General features: G+C 36.6%; 1 protein-coding gene across 3 annotated transcripts in view; it reads left to right on the top strand.

The window, feature by feature from the left end:
• The window catches only part of RNF180 (ring finger protein 180), a 71,325-nt gene that overhangs the window by 34,923 nt on the left and 13,786 nt on the right, over positions 1–22,616 (top strand). For all 3 annotated transcript variants that reach the window (XM_077171504.1, XM_077171505.1, XM_077171503.1), the window contains exons 5-6: positions 12,046–12,271; positions 16,905–17,030. In XM_077171504.1, coding sequence (XP_077027619.1) covers positions 12,046–12,271; positions 16,905–17,030 — 352 coding nt within the window. The remainder of the gene's footprint in view (positions 1–12,045; positions 12,272–16,904; positions 17,031–22,616) is intronic.

Below are 22,616 nucleotides of genomic sequence, written 5' to 3'. Positions count from 1 at the left end.
AGTACAGTACTTTGCCACAAAAATAAATTGCAGTTTATTTTACACCATGTAGAACAGTAAGTCTGAAATAACCTTTCCTGGTGGTTTTTTTTTTCATGTATATATTTTGAACTGTTCTTCAGTTCAAACTACATGAAAACATTGTAAGCTGTGTGTTCTAGTTTCTTTGTATTTCTACAAATTTCCAAATTCTTTTATATCTTCTTGATGTCAGTCTTGCAAGTATTTTTAGAATGTCAGCAGTGAAATTTTTGAGATGCCTTGTATTTTGATGATTAATTATTTTACATGTTGGCTATCATAGCCAGATCCAAGTATTCATTATGTCATATATCTAAATTGGGTCAAATATGTGAAGTATTAGGGCAGTGCATTCACTTTAGTAAATCCATGTATTTTGAGAATTTTAATGAATGTAGATAGCAATTTGTTGCATGAGCAGTTAAGCTTTTTAGATAAGGTTTACCAGTGCCAAGCTAAATACAAAACTATTCATTTTAGACATGAGAAGATGACCATGCTTATGATGATGGTTATGAAAGTGATTATGCTTATGAGTTTTTTTCTGGTCTACTTTTTGAAAAGTTTTAACCCTCAAACAAGAATTTTGCCTTCATCTAAAGCAAATCATATTTTGTGGTAATGTTGTTGAAAGGTAAGTAGCAGCTCCTTAGATTCAGTTTTCTGTTGGTGTGTTGCAACAACATTTGTAGTTGTATCCTGATTTTTTTAATCCAGGCAGAGAAATGTGAAATAGCAGATGTTCAGTTTGATTTTTCTGTTTCAGCATCCTGCAATTCCAAAGAAAAGCTTTACAGACTCCAGGTTTTTTTTTCTGGGAGCGTGGATTTTCATAATCAGTTTCTGAAAGACTTTGTGGGATACTTCATTAGAAGAAAAATCTGCACTATTAAACTGTTGCAAAGAGAAAAGATTGAAATCTTTAGAGGTCATTATTCAGACCCCTCAAGGCTTTTGTAGGAAGGCTCATGAGAAAGGATGTCACCCTAGAATTTAAAATGGCCTCACTGTCTTTGTAAATAACATCTGGGGAAAATGAAATAGGGTGCAATATCTTGCTTATACGACAGAGAAAATTTATGTCTTGCATAAAATAGAGTGACAGTGGTTCAATAGCTGTTCAGGGAATGTAGTTTGCTCTTCATGAGATGAAGTGTTTATAGATGTGTATATGAAATTACTAATAATTACAGAAAGATACATGCATACAAAATTGTTCACTTGTACTATGAAATAAAAAGTTAGCAATATTTTCTGCTCTGTTTATCAGACAGAAAAGATAACAGCAGCTTAATTTAAGTATCTGGAAAGTGAATTTATTCAGGTACCAGAATACTGACAGCTGACCCCTTTGAATCCCTCAATGTTTAGCACTTTCAGATTGTGGCATCTAACAGTTACATTTGAGGGAAATAAGCTTTTGTACAATTTGGATGACTTTGAATATGACCAAATAAAATACCAAGGAAAGAATGTATTGCTTATTGCTGATTGCTGCCGATACAGAACCACAGTTTACAATAATATTTCTGACAAAGTATTATAAAGATTAAGAGTTGAGGAGACAAGGATTAATCAAACTGAACATCTAGATATTATTTATCAGAAAGAAACAATGTATACAACATTTGGGCTGCACTTTATTACTGCAGGTCCACCTGGATTATTTTCTTCCATAGCTCAGGATAAAATTTCAGTGTCAGTCTCCAAGGTTTGCTTGAAAAGAAGAAACAAAAGGGACGTATTTTTTTTCTATTGCTGCATGAGAACATCTGAAACACTTTTGTATTTTGGTTGTTTATTGTTTTAATTTAGAATTGCAATGTCTACTACAGGAGGATTACAAACTGTAAGTTTTACTGAGTCAGATAATTATGTTATGAAAATGGAGATAAAGGTCTTGTTGTGGATGACTCTTAACCTTAAATGATTTTTTACTTTTAAAAATGTTTTTTACAACTTTGAGAAAATCTCCAGAAAGGCAATACAGCTTCTGTAAGAAATCAAACAGATTTTTACTTCTTTTATGTTTGTAGTAATGGAAAATCTAATGTAATTTTCATTATTTTTTTTCTAAGTAGAAACAGATACTTGTATGTTTTGGGGATTTGTTTGTTTGCATTTTGAGGGAAAACTGTACATTATTTCTTCCAAGTCATACTGAACTGCGTAAGAAGTGAATTAAATTATTTGATTCTGATGAATCTAGGATTATTCCATAGTCATCGTAGTAGATATTAAAAAAAGCAACAGTGATGCAATCTGCTAACCTTTACCTAAGTTTCTCATATATATAGTTTTTTTAAACCCTTTGTTTATCTTAATTTTCCTTCAGAACAGTTGAATGCTGTACTCTAAACATTGTTTAGTGATGGACTCTATTTAAGTAATCAATATTTTAATTGATTTTTAAAAACTTAGCCAACACACTTTAAATCGGTGGCCTGATTGTTCTAAGGAAGATGATCACCCAGTTGCTCCAGCCAGATAAGGAAACTCTTTGAAAACTGGGACAGTCCTTTAATTGTCTAAATATAGCTCTAGGTTCCTAATTTTAGGCAACTTATTTTAAAGCAATTCATCTCACTAAGTGATTCTTTCTTTCAATGTGATATCTCACAAACTACACTGCAGTTGTGGAAACAGAGGATGCTTGCAGATTCATAACTCTTGATTTTGGGGTGAGCAGTGAGCTCAATCTAAGGCACACAATGGTCATCCATCCCCAGAAAGAAGGATGTCACCTTCCACAGGTGTCCAAAAGAAGGGTCAGAGGTGGTTGTACCATAATGCACATCCTGGTGAATAAAAATAAAAGAGTTAATTTATCTGGGTTAAATACCTCCTTTGGTCACAGTTGTTATGAATCCTAACTAAAATCTCTTCTATCTGATGAATAAAAGGGAAGAATTTTGTGACTTCTACCCCAGTCTTTTGAACTTTTTCCAACCTATGTTTGAAACATGTTATTATTGTGTTAATAAAATTTGAGTGGTCATGTTACCACCACAGCTGATGACTGAAAGGATGGTAATGGCTACATAATAATACTGAGGAATTAGTTTAAAAATCATTTGAAGATATTTTTGAAAAAGTTTGTACTGAGAGTTCGGTTCAGCAAACTCATCTTTCTGTCCCAAATGGTAAGAAGTCTTCTGTAACTAGCAGCCAAAAACTGTGTAACTCTCATTATGTTGATCTTTTGCTAATTGCTAGCAGACAGATCTTTGTACTTGCTGTAGACTTTATGAGTATAAAGAACCTTACCTTGGAGCAGGCAAATGCCAGGAGCAGTAAGACTGGTAAGAAACTAAAAATCTGTACATTTATCTTACTATTTTGGAAAGCAGTGTTCCACAAATGGAGTGATGTTGAGTTATAAACAGTTTATAAACACTGTTCAGAACAGGAGCCAACCTCCACATCTGACCAACACTCTTCCATGTTGCCTACTCCACTTTCTGCTGTATAGTGCTGGGGGAGAGACCTTTGTAAATGGTGAGAGTTGGTATTCTTCACTAAGTGTCTGTTGTATGGTGTTACCTCAGATTGTGTCGTGCATTGCTGTAATTTGCCTTTAATTTATGCTGAATGGCCAGAAGCATTTCAAATGCATTCTTTCCTGTACTATACTTATGCAAAGATGCCAAAATGTAGCAGCACTGTTCAAGATATGCTTTTACGGACATTTTGTTATGAGCATTTCCCCTAAAAGTAATAGTGTATACTTTCACACAAATCCTAGAGAAAGAATTAAAAAATAAGCATTGTCTGTTATTTCAGTGCTGTAAATTTTTTTGCTAAAATTAAAAAAAACGAAAACAAAATCTGGTTTTGCAGGTAAAAAATTAAACTAAAGCCAAAATATTTTCTGATTCTTCATCTCAGTTGTATGTAAACTGACAGGACTATATCAGGACCAGAACAGGACTATACCAGGAACCAGAACAGCTACAGGTTTGTACCTAGAGGGGAGTTGCACTCACTGTACTAGAGAGGTGGGCTTCAGGCGTAGATATCAACTGTTTTGCTCTAACGAGAACCAGTAATTTTTTTACTTCTTTAGGACTCTAATTTGACCTTCCAGCTCCAATATATTTGTAAAATATACAACATCTGTAAAAAGAGAAAAGAGGTTGTTAAAAAAAAGTTTTCTCTGCAATTCACGCCAGAAGGGCCAACAGATCCTTTTATCTATCATTGAGGCATCGTGTCAAGGTTCTGTGAGATTCACAGAAGTTTCTGCAGGCCTCTGGGAATGAATTTTCCTTCTCTTTGTTTGTAATAGTCGTTACAATAAAGATTAATAATTGTTAATACTTGTTTATTCTTAGATCTAGTGACACTAATAGCTGTGCCTGGATGTTTATTTCTGGTGGGAAGCTTCATTTGCTACTTAACTATAAAGCTGACATTGTCTTTTTACATGCCTGTATAAACCATGTATGTGTTTTATGAAATGCAAAATGAAAACAAAGATAAGCTTGTAACATGGCACTAATTTCTTATATACTAGTTAAGGGTAAATATTAAGGTGTTTATATGATTGTGGTACAAGAATTTTGAGTAATATTTATTCCAGTGGCCCATCTCTCAATTATTCTTTATAATTGAATTATTTTAATAGGAATAAAACCTTATTATAAGCCTATAAATTAGTTGCATTTTCATAAAAGCTGTGTTTAGAGATGTTCCTTAAATACGATTGTTCTTAGAGAAATTTCCAAAAGGGTAATAATATGCCAGTTTAGATGTGTATTTCAAAAGCCTAAAGGCTGGTACTCCATAGAAGGAAGTGCAGAGATTAACCAAATTGCATAACAAAAAATGCTTTAAAAATTTCAAGTCTGTCATAATAAGAAACTGAAGTATATTATATAAGATGCTTGGAAAGAAAGGGGATAAGTGCATAATACTTATGTACAGTGTCTAGCACAAGATACATTCAGTTTTGTATGGCCTGTTTCAACTTCATTAAAACAATATGAATCAGCAATAAATGAAAATAGTCTTTTTTTTTTTATGAGGTATGGACACAAATGAAAAGTTAATAGATCATTTTCTTCCCCTTTGTTTTTTTCTGAGGTCTTTTCCCACTTCTTCAACAAAATAAGCCTTTGTCTCCTGACAAAGTAAAAATATTTCATTGAACCAAATTGGTTAACTTGCTATGTCTCAGGCATTTTATAATTCTTTTCTTTCTTAAAGTACTCTAGTATATGTGTCCTCTCAGTAGTTGCCTTAGAAGCCTTGGTCTACAATGCACTTAATCACCCAAGATCATAGCATGCTTTGCATTGGAATCTACTTCCAGCCCTTTTCCATGGACAGAGATGCCACTCACTAGACTGGATCACTCAGTACTCCATCCAGTCTGTACTTGTCCTTGAACAACTCCAGTGCCTAAGGCAACTTCTAAATGAGGCTGAATGAAAAAACAAGCAAACAAATAAAAAAAACCAAAACAACCTCTCCCCCCCACAAAAGAAAAAAAAAAACCTACAACAAAAATACAACCAAAATAAAACATAAATAAAAAAAGACTGTTAGCTTCTTAGCTCTAGAAAGAAATTTCTCTAGAAAAATAATGAACAAAATATCTTTCAGTTGTTCCCCCTAGAGTAATTTATCAATCCCAAATGCAGCAGAGAGAGTCTGAATGAGCCAGCAGTGCAGTGCCCAAGACTATCCTGGATGCATTAGGGAAGAGCATTGCCAGCAGGTCATGGGAGGTGATCCAGCCCCTGTACTCAGCCCTGGTGAGGCCTCACCTGGAGTGCTGTGTCCAGTTCTGGGCTCCTCAGGACAAGAGAGACATGGGACTCCTGGAGTGGGTCCAGTAGAGGGTTACAAAGATGATTAAAGAGCTGGAGCATCTCTCTTATAAGGAAGGGCTGGGGAACTGGTCCTGTTCAGCCTCACAGAGATGATTGAGAGGGAGCCTTATCAATGTACACAGGTGTCTGACAGGAGGGTGTCAATGGGATGGATCCAGGCTCTTCTATGAGGTGCTGAGTAATGGGACAAGAGCTATGGCCAGGAATTGATGCACAAGAAGTTCCACCTGAACATGAGGAAGAGCTTCTTCACTGTGCAGGGGAGAAAGCACTGGAGCAGGTTATCTGGAGAGGTTGTGAGTCTCCTTCACTGGAGACACTCAAGAACTGTCTGGACACATCCCTGTGTCAATCCTACTCCCTGCTGGAGTTGGCTGAAATGAACCACTGTGGTCCCTCCCAACTTGACTCATCCTGTGGTTCTGTGATTCTGAATGGAGAACATGGCAATAGGTGGCTCCTCAGAGCTGCTTGGGCAGCTTGGCTCTGCTTTGAAGTTTTTGGCTTGCCTTTGAACTTTTCTGAAATGTTGTATAGTGAGAAATTTAAAGTGCGGGGAATTTAGACTCAGTTATTGATTTGTAAAGATGTTTAAGCCATGGGCATTGATCTCTCTACCCTATTTTGATTTTTATGTTTCAAGCTTAGTTCTGCCAGACACCGGAAAATATGTCCTTTTGTATTCATTATACCAGTCAACTGAAACAGTGTTCAAAGGCATACAAACCCTGGCATACCTTATGGCCTGATTTGGAAGAACTTCTGCTAGTATAGCTAGCAACACATTTTTGAGTAGGATTTTTCTGCATTTTAATATTGGATCTATTTTTTTTTTCTGAGTTTACTTTTGAAACGCCATTAGAAGTCACTAATTTATTCTACAGAAATAAGTCTTGTTAAATTCCATTTGAAGCAAAAGAACACTAAAAAATTTTCTCATAGCGACAGTCATTTCAGTCCCTGTACCCAATATACCTGTCAATTTTAAGACATTTTCAGGAAGCAATGTACCTGATGTAATAAGTCTTGTACCAGTTCTGTTTGCAATTGTCTAAGAGGTTTAAAGCTGTTGTGGGACAATGTGAAGCAACTGATATTTTTGTCCAGCAGCAACCAAGAAGCATTTATTTCTTTTTGTTCTGTTTTTGTATTAAACCACATCAATATTCATTCTTTCTCACTTTTTCAGACCTGAGGTGTATGATTCCAATTCTGCATTATAATTGAAGAGTTAAAGTCTGGTTTAGGCTAAAAATCATTCTAGAGGCAGTTTTCTTTACAAGATAATAATGTGAAATATATAACTGATTTTCCTTCAGTCATCATTCCTTTCAACTGTGGACATTTTTTGAGCTAACAAGGTATTCTGAATAGGTCATTTTAAAATGAATGGTTTTGCAGGTTGGGTTTTTTTTCATAATAGGGCAGCTTTGTCAAATGACATATGTGCCTTATTTGGTTTTGCCACTGTTTTGATCATACTTCCAGGTTTTACTCTGAACTTCCTTTTACTGATAGCTTTCATACAAAATCTTTTCTTGTGTGTATGACCACTTGGTCTAGGTCTTTCATATGATTACAGGTAAACCATACATTAGATATTGTGTTGCATTAGATATCCAGTGATGCATGTATTCTTTCTGAATGTGAAACTGAATCAACTACTTTCCTGTAGTCCAGTAGCAGAGACTTCTCACAAGCTCCAATATCCAAATTTCATAGCTTCATGCCCCTTCTCAACCACTGCTGTATCAGACTCCTTGTTCCTTAACATGCTTTATAGGCTTCTCAAGCAGAAGTTGATTCCTCTCTTTTCTTTCATTAATATCCTTCAGATGTCCCACTATAGATGTCCCCCTATATAGGGGTTACTGTCAAAGCCGCATTAGCAGCTCCCAATAATGTGGGAAGATGAAAGGCTCTTACCTTTCCTTCATTTCTCAGGAGTAATTGTTTTGCTTTCAAGCCTTTTCTGTTATTATTTGACAATCTTTCACTGTCCTTGATGTTTACATGTACTTTCTTAATTTTGTTCGTACTATAATCCTGTGAGAAAACCAACCTGGTTTATGCTTGTTAAGTTTTCATACACCAAAGCCCTGACTCTAGTAATATATATAGGCACCACTTAATTGCAAACCAAAAAAATAATGACTTTTTAAATTTTTGTGCATTAGCTTCTTGCATAAGAAGTTGCTCTGGTTTTAGCTTTACAGTACTGAATAATGCCATGTGCCTACATAGATCTTTTGAAAAGGGGCGCAAAGCTGTAGAAAAGACGTCTCTTCCACTAAGAAAATTACTCCTAATTAGATCTTGTTTGCACATTAGAATAATTTTGATATTTTGATCAAATTGCAACCTTTGATAGTTGCAATTGGTTCTGAGATACCTCTGTCTGTGCATCTTACCATGATTGCAAACCTGTCTCAGAACCAGCTGTTACCTGTGAGTCCTCAGCAGTTTTGCCTCTGGCTGTCTTAGTTACTTAATTGCCATTTGAAAGACATTTATCTTGCAGTCAGCTCCTCTAGACACTAGGTATATTTTCTTACCAAACAATTCTCATGGAAACCAGTTAGCAAAAGCTTTCTGTTCCCTGTATATTGTTTTCATGCTAGATTTTTGTTTTTGACATTTTTGACATTGCATAGAATCATAGAGTCACTTAGGTTGGAAAAGACCTTTAAGATCAAGTTCCATCACTTAATTCAGCCCTGCCAAGCCCATGTGGCAGCATTGGAGGGGACTTTCACAATGTATTAGTGTTTCCTGATTTCTGCTGAAGTCATCAGTCATGTAATTACCTGAGATTACTTTCCTCACTTTCTCTGTGAAATTATTTGCCACTTTTTTTCCCAAAGAAATGGTATTATGAAGCTTCCTTCATTTTAAATTACTTAGCTGTAATCAATTCTGTTACCCTTTGCCATTCTGTTCTGGTGTGGGTTTTCTGTGCTGTATGTGTAGAGACAGTCTGAGTTAAACAGTTTTACTGATAGTTGTAATACGCTAGTATTTAATGTTGCCTTAAGAACATTTCCTACAGCATGGAGCTGGAAGTAATGGTCCCAAGCTCTCCCTGTCTGTATCTAGCTTCTGTGGCTGCTAGTGCAGCCAGACTTACGCTTCCTGCTTATCAGTACATCCTAGTTGCCCCTGTTGTAAATTTCAGTACACACCGAAGTTTTCTGCAGCCCTGTCAAGTGTAGAAAATCAAACTAGAGCAGTAAGTTCTAAGGTAATAGAAACTGTTGCTGACAGTTCTTAGACCAAGTTCTAAGGTAAGAGAAACAGTTACTGACAATCATGACAAGAGCTTGTGATTGAACACAGTGCAATGTGGTTTTGGCACAGCAGCTCAGAATTTACAAGCACTCTTGCCACATAATATCTTGGAAAGTGCAATGCAAAGGCTAAGGTAGAATTACAGAACAAGTGTTTGTCCAGAACTGATAAATCCTGGCTAAATCTTTCTGTATTTGAATGCGATCCACAGTATTGGATTGCATACTGTTAAGGATTTACTCACTATTTGCAGAGTTCAGTAACTCCCATAGAGAGAGATACCCTTTGGGACTAACAAGAAACACAGCAATCCAAACCATAAGCCATAAATGTAATAAGCATACATGTAATCTTCTCTGAAACATCTATAGGATCCCATATCTACATAACCACAATATTAACAATTGTCATTAACGTTTGGTACCAGTGTCAGGCAGTAGTGGTCTGTCATGGCCTATGAGTGTCAAAAGTGGTCTCTGTAATGCATAGTGGGTTGGATTGACCCTGGCTGGATTCCAGGCAGCCACCAAAGCTTCTCTATCACTTCCCACCACAGCTGCACAGGGGAGGCAAGGATTGGGAGTTTAGAGTAAGGGGGATGAGAGAAGTGTCTTGATATGCTCCTATCTTGGTTTTTCGTGGTGGATCTCTTGGTTATTGCAGTATATTGGGTTCTGTGATCTGTGAAAGAGAAAACCAGAGACAGAAACAAAGAAGATGGATAGAAGAGGCAGAGCATAGTAAATTTTTCCTGAGTGTCTCCCATAATGATTAAAAGATTGGTTGCTTCTTTAACCCAATATCCTCATTCCAATCAAGATAGGGTTAACTTTTGCAGTAGTCAGGAGGGGGCATGGCTAAGCTCTTCAGGGATTATTTTATTCTACCTTGTGTCATTGCTGGGGTCAGGGAAAGAGAGTCTTTTCCAAAGAGAAGGGCTTCCTTCCAGTTGAGTAAGTGTGGTGCAGGTTCTGAGCTGGAGGGAGGGTTGGATAACATCAGTTCCAAGCTGGAGGGGGCAGTCAGGTGGCACTGGTTGTGAGCCAGAGGGAGCAGTGTGGTATTTATGTCAGGGGTTTCCACAGTGAACAATAACCATGTTTTTCCTTATACTCTCTGCCTTTAGTATTGTTGCTGTTACTGTTCATATTCTTATCTCACTGCCATTCCCAGTTTTTGTTCTTATCTCAGTCAGTGATCTTCACCTTTTGTGCCTCGCATTCTCCTCTCCAGCGCTCCACAGAGGGGAGGGGGAGAGCTGAGTAGCACATGGTTTGGAGAATCTCAGTGGGAGCACAAAATTGAAGAGTACCATTCCTAAATCATGACAGCCAAAAACCCAGGGTGCCGTAAATACCAGATCTTCAGATTACTTGGAAAGGTTTAGTCATCTTACAGGAGCAAAGCTGGAACATGGCAATGCACACAAGTTGTTACATTCATATGGGGTGAGCACCATTTGGGAAGTCCAACTATGTCTTCCTACAAATATAGCAGTGCAAGGAAATTTGGAGCACATGTGCTGACAAAAGCAAGCAGTTACCAAAGATGATAGGAGACTTTCTACTCTAAGGTGCTTTGTAGTAATAAAGTTGTGGCTTGTTTTGAACTCATTCTTGCTGGAACATGAAGTAATTATTACAATTACAAACATAAATATTCACAAATTAATTTTTTTATTTTTGCCTTTCTTGGCACAGTAAAGGTATTTTCACACCTGAAGGATGGGATGCCATCCAGAGGAGCATGCACAAACTCAAAAAGTGGGTGTACAGGAATCTCTTGAGGGTTTAGTAAGACCAAGTGAAATGTGCACTGGTTGCAGCAAGTCCTGATATCAGTACAAGCTGAGGCATGAAGGAATCAAGAGCAGCCCTGCCCAGAAGGGCTTGGGGGTGCTGGTGGCTGAGAGGCTGGACCTGACCCAGCCCCATGTTTGACACTCCCAGCCCAGAGAGCCACACATGTCCTGGGCTGCATCCAGAGCAGTGTGGGCAGCAGGAGAGGGAGGGGATTCTGCCCCTCTGCCCTGCTCTGCTGAGACCCCACCTGCAGGGCTGCATCAGCTCTGGGGTCACAGCGCAGGAAGGACATGGACCTGCTGGAGCAGGTTCCGACAAGGCCGCCAAAATAATTTGAGGAATGGAGAAAGACTGAGTATTTGGTTTGTTCAAAGTCTGATTTTGTTTGTTGAGTATTTGGTTGGAAAAGAGAAGGCTTAAGGGTGACGTAATTGTGGCCATTCAGTGCCTGAAGGGAGTGTAAAGGATGGGGAGAGATTATTTACAAGGACATGTAGTGATAGAACAAGGAGGCATGACTTCAGTCTGCAATAGGGTAAGTTCAGATTTGACATTAGGTAAAAAAAATTTTATTGTGGGGGTGGTGAGGCACTGGAACAGTTTGACCAGAGAAGTTATGGATGTGCCATTATTGGAAATGCTCAGAGCCAGGTTGGATGGAACTCTGATCAGCCTAGTCTCAAGAAAGGTGTCTTGCACATGGCAGGAAGGTAGGAACTAGATGATCTTTAAGGTCCCATTCAAGCCATGCCATTCTATGTTTCTGCCTTTTTGTAATGCAGATACATATAAACTGTAAAAATTAATTTTAAAAGAAGAAATCTGATCATAATACTGTTTTACTTAGCCATGTTGGTTTTGTTACTTCCTTCTTTTACTGCCTTGTGATTTTTCCTTTCCCACAGAGGACTTTTTTCTGATATTCCTGTTTTATGTTTCATCATCTTTTTAAAAGTATTAACCTGTATTAAATTTAAGAATATCACATGTTTGTACTGTCTTCTTAACCATTACTGAAAATGATCCTCTGGACAATTGTTTTATCCAAAATAGTTATGAGCTGAATGTGAAAATATGTTTTCTTTTTCTTCTTGCAGCCTGCAAATGATAACCTGCATACAGATGATGAGCATGAACTCAGAGGAGATAAAGAAAGCTATCTCTGTGCTGTGTGTCTGGATGTTTATTTCAACCCTTACATGTGCTATCCCTGCCACCATATCTTTTGTGAACCTTGCTTAAGGATGCTTGCCAAAGACAATCCAGCCAGCACTCCATGTCCACTGTGTCGCACTACAATTGCCAGAGTCTTTTTCCAAACAGGTATAGAAATGAAGGTTTTTGCACTTTTTTATTTTTTACAAATAGAAATTATTTGTACTTTTCCTTCCTGTATGCATTCAGAGCAAATTTTGGTAATGTTAATCCACTGTGAGATTTTCTTTCCATTTAACTCCTCCTAAGAACATTCTATGCAGGTTCTCTTCAATGTCAAGAAGCTATTCAGGACATGTGCTTTTAAACTTTTTATTTTAGAAATGAGATTCTGATTGCTTTCTTTTCTGGTAGAATTCTTTTGTTTCTTCTTCCTGAATAATAACAAGCTCCAAACATAATAAACATTTCTCAAACTATCCTACTGGAAAAGTATTTTCAAAATTGCCCACTCTATGGCACACACAAAAAATACTCTTTTCATTTATGACATTAAATTTGGAGACAAGTGAAATTAAAGGCTGGGAGAACCCTTGATCATCTTCTTAAATTCTCGTGTCCTAGCCTCCTATACCCTCATCTCTAGTGTTCCTTACTCTTAACAGTAGGAAAATATGGTGGGTAGGGTGTTTGGTGTCAGATTGGGTATAGAAATAGAAGAGGGTAAGTAGTTCTGCAGATAGAATGTCTGGAACAGCATGAGTCAGTCTTTTATGTCCAAAGTTTATATGGTAGATTCAAGTGCCATTGATAAAATTGCACCATGTATCTGGAGTTAGATCATTTACAGCACTTAAAACTGTGCATAGACAGTTCACAAAGTAATGGAAATGACTCAGCCATGCAGGAGTGTTTGTTTCATTTTAGATGCTACAGAGATCTTGCAGAGATCTTCTTTAAGCTGTTGTGAGTGCTGTGATGATGACAGGTTAGGGATGCAGACTGAAGTATAGTTTCACATTGATCAGCAGAGCTGCCCACTTCTGTTTCTGGTTGTCCACAGACTCTGCTTTTGTACAGGCCCAACTTTGTATGATTTGATCGCAGGTCAGTTTGAGGAACTGACTGGGATAAAGAAGAACTCATTAGGGTGGGAAGGAAGCATTTTTCAGGTGAACCTATTTCCCCAAGGTGATTCACTGAGCAGCTGCTGGTTGCCAGGGTTAGAGACTGGCTATCCCTGCACTGATGCACTGCAGCAGAGAAAATGGGTGGAAAGCTGCAGCCTGAGCACTCTCAACTCCCTGCCTGTCTGCTGTATAGAGATTTCAAGCTGTTCTCATTTCATTTTCCTAATGTTTGATGCTCCCTTCAATTTGATATACAGATGAAGTGTGTTTCACTGATAGATAGTTAGGTTTTTCTAGGGCTATTTAAATTTTAAAAAAACAATTTAGCAGATTTGCTGCAGAAAATTACCACTGGGAGAGCACAAAAGGAGAATAAAGATGCATTCTAAAATGTATTTGCAAAACTTTTCAACATGTTACAGTTTTCTAAGTGAAATATTACTAGGATTATTTGTAGCCTTTGAGTACCTAACATGCAATGTGTAAAAATGCCTGGTGGGAGGGAATGAAGAAGAAGGAGCCAGATTCTTCTGAGTGGTGCTCACTGCCAGCACAAGAGGCATTTGGCATGAATTCAAACACATGAGATCCCATCTGAACACAAGAAAGAGCTTTTTGTGTGTGAGGATCTCAAGCAGTCTGGTCAGAGAGGCTGTGTAACACCCATCAAAACCCAACTGATTCTGGGCCCCTGTGCAGCTGACCCTGCCTTAGCAGGTTGGACTAGCTGTTCTCAAGACATCCCATTCAACTTTACCCACTCTTAAAATATTAAATGGGTATGTAGCTCTTTTGAGGAAAAGGGTTTATATGCATAAGGAGGACATGAGGTGTCATAGATTTGTAGATAGAGTCTACTATAAATAGTGGACCATAACAGTATATATGTTTTGTATTAACTACTTCAGATGAGAGAAATCTACAACTATTTGTATATTGCCATTCAGTATACAGCAATATGTGCTTGACTTAGCAATATATTTAAAAATAGCTACAGTTATTTAGCTTTGTTTTATTATATATACTACAAAAAATATTTTGAAATTTTTCAGTGTATAACATACTGAACAACTTTTAAATTAACTAAGGGGTATTGATGATGATATTGTATCCTCAGAGAAGTTAGTAAAATCAGCACATTAAGAAGATGAATGGCACCAAAGCAATGTAAAGCATAGTAATTTATTTTTTTCCACTCAGAAGAGTTATCAAGCCTTTAAAAACTTATGCTAAAGTCACTGCTACTATAGGTTTGTGCAGGCAGCAAAGCAAAGTTGCTTGTAGTCTTTATATACTTCTCTAATGATGCAGCTGGGATGTCTTATTTCCATCATTAATTTATTTTGGATGCTCTCTGCAGCTTTCCTTTTGTGTGAGTGCATTTATTTCACAAATATATGTCAAAAAGAAAAACATTTAAGGATATACTCAGAAGTTCACTTTTTAGCTTGTACAGTTTTGCAGAACATAACTGCAACAGAAGGATGCATGTAACGGGTCAAAAAAAAGGGCTAAGAGGTCAATTATCCATCAATTATGGAGAAAATCAGTGTTTAACTGAGAGCTACAAAGCCATATTTGACTCACAAAGGTAATTCCTCTGGCCAGTTGCCTTGGTCAGCTGAGCCTTTTTTAGAGGATCCCTTAAGCATGAGTTCCAGTCCAGATAGGTTGCTCTGATGGTGCTTACTATGTGTTCCCATCTTTCTTAAAGGCTTTCTTAGAAGCCCTTCTCCCATCAGTCTAAACTCACATCTGATCAGATGACAACGTGCCCAGGATACACCTAAGAAAACAGCTCTTGAGCTGATTCCACCAAGTAACTTTCTAAGTTAGCAAGTATCTTTTAAATGCTTCACTTACAGGGACAGAGTGATCTTCTGCTCTTCCATTAATAAAAATTTAATTTATGTTGTTTGCAAGAAGGGCCAGATCTGACACACATGTGCAATAAATCCACCACTTTGGAGAAATGCAGATTGAGGGTAGTGGTTGTGCAAGGGAGGTCCAGGCACACGGCAGGGAAAGAGGGTCATGTGCATACAGAGGGACAGGTGACCTGGCCAGCTTGAGGGGATCTTTCATTGAAAGCCCAGCCAAGCAGGCTTCTAGAAGCCAGTAAGACTTGTCACCACTGTCTTTCCTGAGAAACAGGAATTGGATGCCTCATCAGAGGTTTCAGTTTTCAAATTTGAATAAAAGTGAAAGATCTGTGTTGATTTCTGTGGTCTGTAGCAGGAAAATAAAATGTTCTCCGTGCTGTGAGAAGCAAGCAGAGTCTCATCAGAAGCCTGAATCTGAATAATACTTAATCCAAATATGTTCAGTAGCATATAAAGATCTTTCATAAAAATTTAAAAAACACTAGTGAAAAATACACAGTTTGTTCATTTTACATTTTGGAGAGAAAAGGCCCTTTTTTCCTTCAGTGACAGCAGTTTGTATGTGAATTAGCTCTATTTTCACATAACGGGATGGAGGATTTGAAGATTCTGTGCTTCATGTATTGTGTGGCTTCATTCCACCTGCATTGTGACATGGTGAAATAAAGGATAATTTTTAGAATCAAACTAGCATGGGGTTTTTACTTCAAATCTGTTAATGTCTTCATCTTACACAGAAAAAGCTACTGGAAGCAAAGGCATTTTTTCTTCTTTTTGGAGCCTGCTCACAAAAAGCTTAGCTTTCTTAAATTTGCCAGAGAAAAAGATTTTATCCTTTCATAAAATATTTATTATTGGAAAAGTATGTTCCATTACATTGGACCACATGAAGTAATAAGAAAAGCCTTCTCAAAAATCCTGTGAATGTCTTTTCTTACTTTGAAGGTACAGAAAGAATTATGGTACCAGCTACTATTAATATTTATCTGGAGCCATCTTGGTTTGGAGGCAGAAATTGATGAGCAGGAGGCTGAAGTTTTTCGTGTTAACTACTAGCTTAGCAACCCTGTTTGTTATCAGTAGATCAATTCTATGGTAGGAAAATACTGTTGTTTTTAGTTTTCCATTGCATTGCTATGAATATTTTAGTTCGGCAGTTTTAAGTTGCAATCATATAGGTATTTCCCCAAATTATACCCTGAGAAGATGTTGATTTCTTGAGATTAGTCCATAATGCCAACTCCTGCAATGTGTCATGAATCATTCTACAAATGTTTTCTTAAAAATTTATAAAATAATTAAATAGCAGGATTAATTAATTAACAGGATTAACTTCCTGTTAATCCAAAGTACTTTTTTAAATCTAAAAAAAATGTCAGGCTCTTCCCCTTCTTTTGCATTACTGACTATTACTGAATGGTGATGTTAAACAAAAAGCTGAGAATTAATACCACAGCCATTTTTATGGATATAATTTTTATTAAGAGAGATCATCATAGTTTTGTAAGTTAAATAGCTTGATTTCTTCAATGCATAATTTTGCCAGAAATTATCATAATGACATCATCTTTTCTAATTATTTTTTTTTCCAAAAAAGCAGAATGTTTACAACTTGCTCTTGCTATATATGGAAATGGTTGTGTAAATGTGTTTTTTAAATATAGTTGTTATAATCAGAAAAATTACACAGTAGATATGGCATTTTTATTTTGTTTAAATTTGTGCTCATTATTATTATGCTTTATTTAGGGCATTGATGTATGTATTCTTTCCCCTTAATTATTGTAGATCTGAATAACTCTACCAGATCTTTTTTCCCTATGGAATATTTGAATCTAAAGGAAAATTTTCAAAAATCCAATTCTGCTAAATGGCCTCTACCAAGCTGCAAGAAAGCATTCAGAGTTTTTGAAGGTAAGATTTTTAATTTTTGCCTAAATGTCATTCAAACTCAAGTGCAATATTTGAAAATAAGACTCTGATTAATACATGCCATTGGCAAACAGACAGATGATTCTTAAAGTAGAGATGAGTTTAATTCTCACGGGTGATTCATACACAGTGCTCTGAATCTAAAGATAAACTGCAAACTGTAAAAAGACAATTGTGCTTGTACCTTTTCATTTATTTTTGAATCTTTAATTCTGTGCACATTATCAGGATAATTTTATGTAGCTTCCTTCTTAGAAAAATGTCTGTCTGCATAGTGGAGTAAAGAAAATTACTCTAGGAGAAAAGTTGCTAGTTCTGAGTGTGGTAAATAAAGACCTCTCAAAAAAAAATCAAAAGAATCAGTCTTTTATAAAAGAAGTCAAATAAAAATTTTGAATAATATATATTATTCCATATATAATGCATACAAAATAGAGTAATGGGTATGGGTGTTGTCATTGCGTTTTCTCTTTATTGTATGAAGAAAACTTAGGCCTCTTGTTGCTACTTTAACACTAAACATTTTCAGGATTAACTGATCATGAACTGAACAAATTTAAGTTAGACCACCTAAATGCAGGATTCACCGTTTACCCATATTTCCCTGCTTTCAGTCTAATGGCCTTTCTTCACCAGGCCTCATGTAAATTTACTTGTAGTTACTTGATATACTTTTCATAGTGCTGATTCTAGCTAGCAGATGTACTTTTCCTGTTTGTAAGAGCAGATGCCTTCTAAAAGTATGTGGAAAAAATAAAACAGGAGTTGCATTTTATATTCCTTTTATAAGTCTATCCAGGGCTTTGTAAAGGTGAAATTTGATAAATTCTGGAACTCTACTTATAAAATCATGTCAAGTAATGTCACAATTTGATACTGATAATATCAAGAAATATTCTTGGCTATCAAAAGTAGCAGACTTGAGAAATTTGAGGACTCATAGATTATCTTTGGTATTACTCAGAGAAAAAAACGTTGGCAGGACAATGAGGATGACTATTTACTTTCTCTAACAGGAGTTAATACAGTATGAGTGTTAATGCTGGGCTTATTGGTTTATTTTAATATATGTTATGCATGTGACATAGTTCCTTTATGTTTTGTGGTCTTATACAAATTATGCCTTTCATAAATATCTTTCACAATGCTAAGCATTGTACAAAGCATAAATAAGTAGAAATAAAAGAAAGATCTGGAGACATCATAAAGCTTCAGTATTGTGCCACCTGAAAATTTGCCAAAGGTAATTTTGAGTGCTGGAATTATGTGTCTCCAAAGTATAGCCTAAAAGTCCCGCACTAAATGGAAACATGGTTAAATCTAGTTAATGAGACACACAAACCACAAAGCTGTCTGAAACTTTGTCCTTGCATTTCTCAATAAGAGGATTGCTGCCTTGTCTCTCTTCTGACTTTTTATTTCAATAAAAACTAATGCAGGTTGTGTGCTTTCAAAATGCAAATATATTGTATTTTCTTCCTGGACTATGTATTTGGGCTTATATCTAAATTGTGCTTGGCAACACCTAAAGTTCTATATTTGGTTTCCATAATTGGTTTTGTTCACTGCCTCAGGACACTGCTCAAACTTAACAGGCATAAAATGCTGAGAATAGTGGGAGCAAAAGTCTTCTGACACCATATTAGATTCCATTTCAAAGGGAAACCCTGATACCACTGAGATCTTAAGGGATAAAGACGGCACTTAGATTAATTTTCTTTTAATTAAGAACCTAATAGCCTAATAAGGTGTTATAATTTCAGAAGTCAAATATAAAGAATGGGAAGAGGAATAGGGTGGATACATGAGTAGAGTGACTGGAGTGAAAAGGGATGTCATTACAGTGCTTAGAAAGCAATGAACTCCTGCAAATTTGAACATGAAAATAACCACCTCTATATAAGAGTGCACTGTCAAATACTGCAGTACAATAACTGCATTGGCAAAGAAGAAATTCTGTATCCGTGTTAGAAATGCTTATGCTCTTTCACTTTCATATCCAGCAGGTCCAGTGTTCATGGAGTATCTGGAAGCTCTTTTCATATTATTCTAGCTTTCATTGTGACAAAACCTCTTCCACAATATCATTTTAATACCAGAGATGTAAAAATAGTATACTTTAGCCAGTAAATCACTCATTAGATATGCTAGATAAAATCAGACCTCAGAACTAGATTGGGACATGAGGAGACAAAAATTACTGTTAGGAAGTTTAGATGATACACAAAATTTATCAGGTTAACTAATTTTGACTTAATGAACATTGCAGGACTGCTAGATAAAATCAAGCACTTCTTTTTCCTTACTTTTTTTCCTGAACTTATTCACTTAGCCAAATATATTTGCTCATCTACATGTGAGACTTCTTTCATATGAGATTTTCCACAGGGAATGTAGAATTATCTTTAATAATACAAACAACCATAACTTTTCAGTTCTTATACAAAAAGAAAGAAACCTCAGCAATGCGGCACTTTTGGGCTTTACACTGATGAAAATTTCTCCAGATTAGATTGCCCTTGTAATGCACTGTATTTTTTTCCAATCAAATAATCAACAGAATTCCCACTTGTTTCATAAACATTGCTTATGGTATTGCTGTCTATATGGTGTTTGGTCAAGGATAAGTTAATGGGGAAATGGAAATGCTGTTCACAAAGGAAAGCAATTCTTCTTTTCCCATTCAGATTTTTAATACATGGAAAAGTTAACAAACTAATTTTAAATATTTCCCTAAAATATCTTTCATTTCATATGAGATAAACAAAGATATTATATTAGTTATTCTTTTGAGTACTGACAACTTTAAAAAATTGCAATTTCACGATAGAAATAACAATTAATCATTTTCTTAAATAGATTTTATAACAGATAAATAGTGTAGTTTGAACAGAAAAGTTAAATAGCAAACACACTCAATTGGATCTTATTATCATATATCATAATTGAATAACTTAAGTGTGGCCTTTGTATGCCATTAAATTGGAATTGCATTCTGTAAGAGCAGTACAGTCACAGGAAGTTCACCAACTAAGGGTAGGTCCCCAACAGTAATTTGATACAGAAATGTGAGCTAAAATAAGAGATTAGAATAATTTAAATTGCAAATATGATACTTAATTTGACATTGACTTCGGTGTAATCAAGTGCAGAAATTACAAATGACTGAGACATTTAGTACACTGTGCCTAAAAGTGTTATTTCTAAAGCTTTTGCATAAATCTGAGATAGAAATACATTGAAGAGATAAAGGATAAAGTAGTCAGGATAATGATGATTGCATTGTAGATAGATGCTGGCTGCCTGCATGTAGAGTAAGGTTGTAGAGATGGCTCAAGAAAAGTAGAAGTAGATGCTCAGAAGAGCAGAAGGGGATTATGGAACCTCTGAGTTACAGCCTTTGGTTACTACTTGGAATCATAATTATTCCTAGGCTAATAGGAATCCCCTCCATCTGTTAATGTTGCTGATGTTTTTATCTAAAACTCAGCAATTAAATTGAAAGTCTAGTTAAAAATAGAATGTTTGTTTCTATCTTTTCAAATGTTTAATCTAGAAAACATTCCTCTAGTGTTGTATACGATGAAATCTGTGCAGATTCTTTCCTGATCTCATCTCTTTAGGTACTTAATAAAAATATTGACTTCTGCATCAGGATTGCAATAGAGTGTTTTCCAAGCCTACTAAAACCTGGTAGAAATTACCATCACTTCAGTAGGTCACATCTGCTATGACCTTTTATGTAATCATTCTCTAAAGAAAATGGTGAACCATTTCCTTTAGAGAAAGCTTTTAATAATGCCAGTTGGTACATTTCTTTGTATCTCTGTCTTTAAAATAGGGGTACAATACTAAAATTTACTTTCTTCATTCAAGATTCTTCTTATTGTGATTTCAGTTTGATGGGTAACAAAGGCAGGATGTTGGAAACAAAAAAATGTACAAGTTTTAAGTTAAATCTTCCTTGTATAAACAAATGAAGTGATACTGGTTTTCAAGTTCAGATAACTGTGATCTACTGAGAAGAAACAAGACAGGTGTTACTGAAAATAGAAGGTGCAGCATTTAATTTTAGCTATAAAGAGTAATGCTGGCAGAAGGCTCCCAGAATAATCCTTATTTTGGAGTATTCTTCTCAATTTCTTCTATTCCATCCCATCAGGGTCACCCAGAGCACATGACTCAGGAACTCATCCAACTGGGTTTTGAATATCTCTGGCGAGGGAGGCTATACAACCTCCCTGGGCAGCCTGTTTCAGTGTTCTGCCACCTTCAACACAAAGTTCTTCCTCATGTTGAGGTGGAACTTCTTGTGTTTTAATTCATGGCCATTGCTCTTTTCCCAGTCTCTGGAAACCACTGAACAGCCGGGCATCATCCTCTTGACACCCACTTTTGGGATATTTATATATGTTACTGATCCTCCCTCTCAGCCTTCTCCTCTCTAGACTAAATGGGCCCAGCTCTCTCAGCCTCTCTTCACAAAATTCTTCAGTAGAGCTTGTCAAATCACAAAAGTTAATTTGCACACATCTGTTTGTCACAAAATGCATTTGTGATCTGCAGTCTTCACATAGAGTGAATTTTCTGCCCAACTTCACTGGGAAGTGTTGTCTCAGTATCTGCTAGGCTTATAGTACACTAATACAGAAAAGACAGAATCCGAACCTGCTGGTTGAGTGTCTTAGCTCAGCTCCACCGATGGCCACTTTGTCATTTTACTGATTTTTCAGCACTTGAGCCCTAACTCTTGCACCCATTTTCCTTGCCCACAAGTTCTGTCAGCTCCTGCTGGTAAAAAATGCAGCACTGATTTCTTGATTCCAGAGTCCCCCTTGGGTCCCATGGAGCAGCTATGCTCTAAATAGCCTTTATTCTTCTCCTTCTGCATCTTGCCAAGTAGAAGTCAATCTGAAAGGAAAAGAAAATGGAAGGGAAGGTTTAAAATAAAAAGGTCTTTGCTACAGAGAAGTCTTAAGCTTCAGCTTCAGGGCTGCCACTTCCTTCCCTGTTACTTTGCCAACAGTTTTAGAACTAAATATTGTGTATCAATAGCCTTGTTTATATTTTAAGCTGTTTTGCAGAGGCTGTTCTTTAGGGACTCCTTCAGAGCCACATTCTCATTGAAAAAGACGTTCCAGTCCTAAAGACTGCCTCCAGCACTAGCCTGTGCAGGAGAGTAATTTACTACTCAGAAATTATGGTTGCTGTTTTGTCTCTATTGGTTCATCAATGCACTGGAGGGAATCAAATTCTATCTAGTATGTATGTGTCATCAGGATTGCTTATTTCCATTTAACCGTGGTACTGTAAGACTGGTGTGGCAGGAATATTGGTAGCTGTAATTATGCAACACCAAGGGTTGTGCTAGAATGGCCATGGCAAAAAGGTATAGTGTAACCTTTCCCCACTTGACATGTCCCTGAAAGGATGTTAGATTGGCATCTTTAGTTCTGCTTAGGCAGCCAAGTGTTCATGCTGGTCAGTGAGACAAACTAAGAACGTCTTGGACCTACTTTGGAGCCATGGCCCACAGCTCTACCAGAGACACCCAACTTAACTTGTCGG

This window comes from Agelaius phoeniceus, chromosome Z, assembly GCF_051311805.1.
Source record: "Agelaius phoeniceus isolate bAgePho1 chromosome Z, bAgePho1.hap1, whole genome shotgun sequence".
Taxonomy (NCBI): Eukaryota; Metazoa; Chordata; class Aves; order Passeriformes; family Icteridae; genus Agelaius; species Agelaius phoeniceus.
The sequence above is the reverse complement of the archived record's forward strand: the minus strand, read 5'-3'. Positions and strand labels throughout refer to the sequence as shown.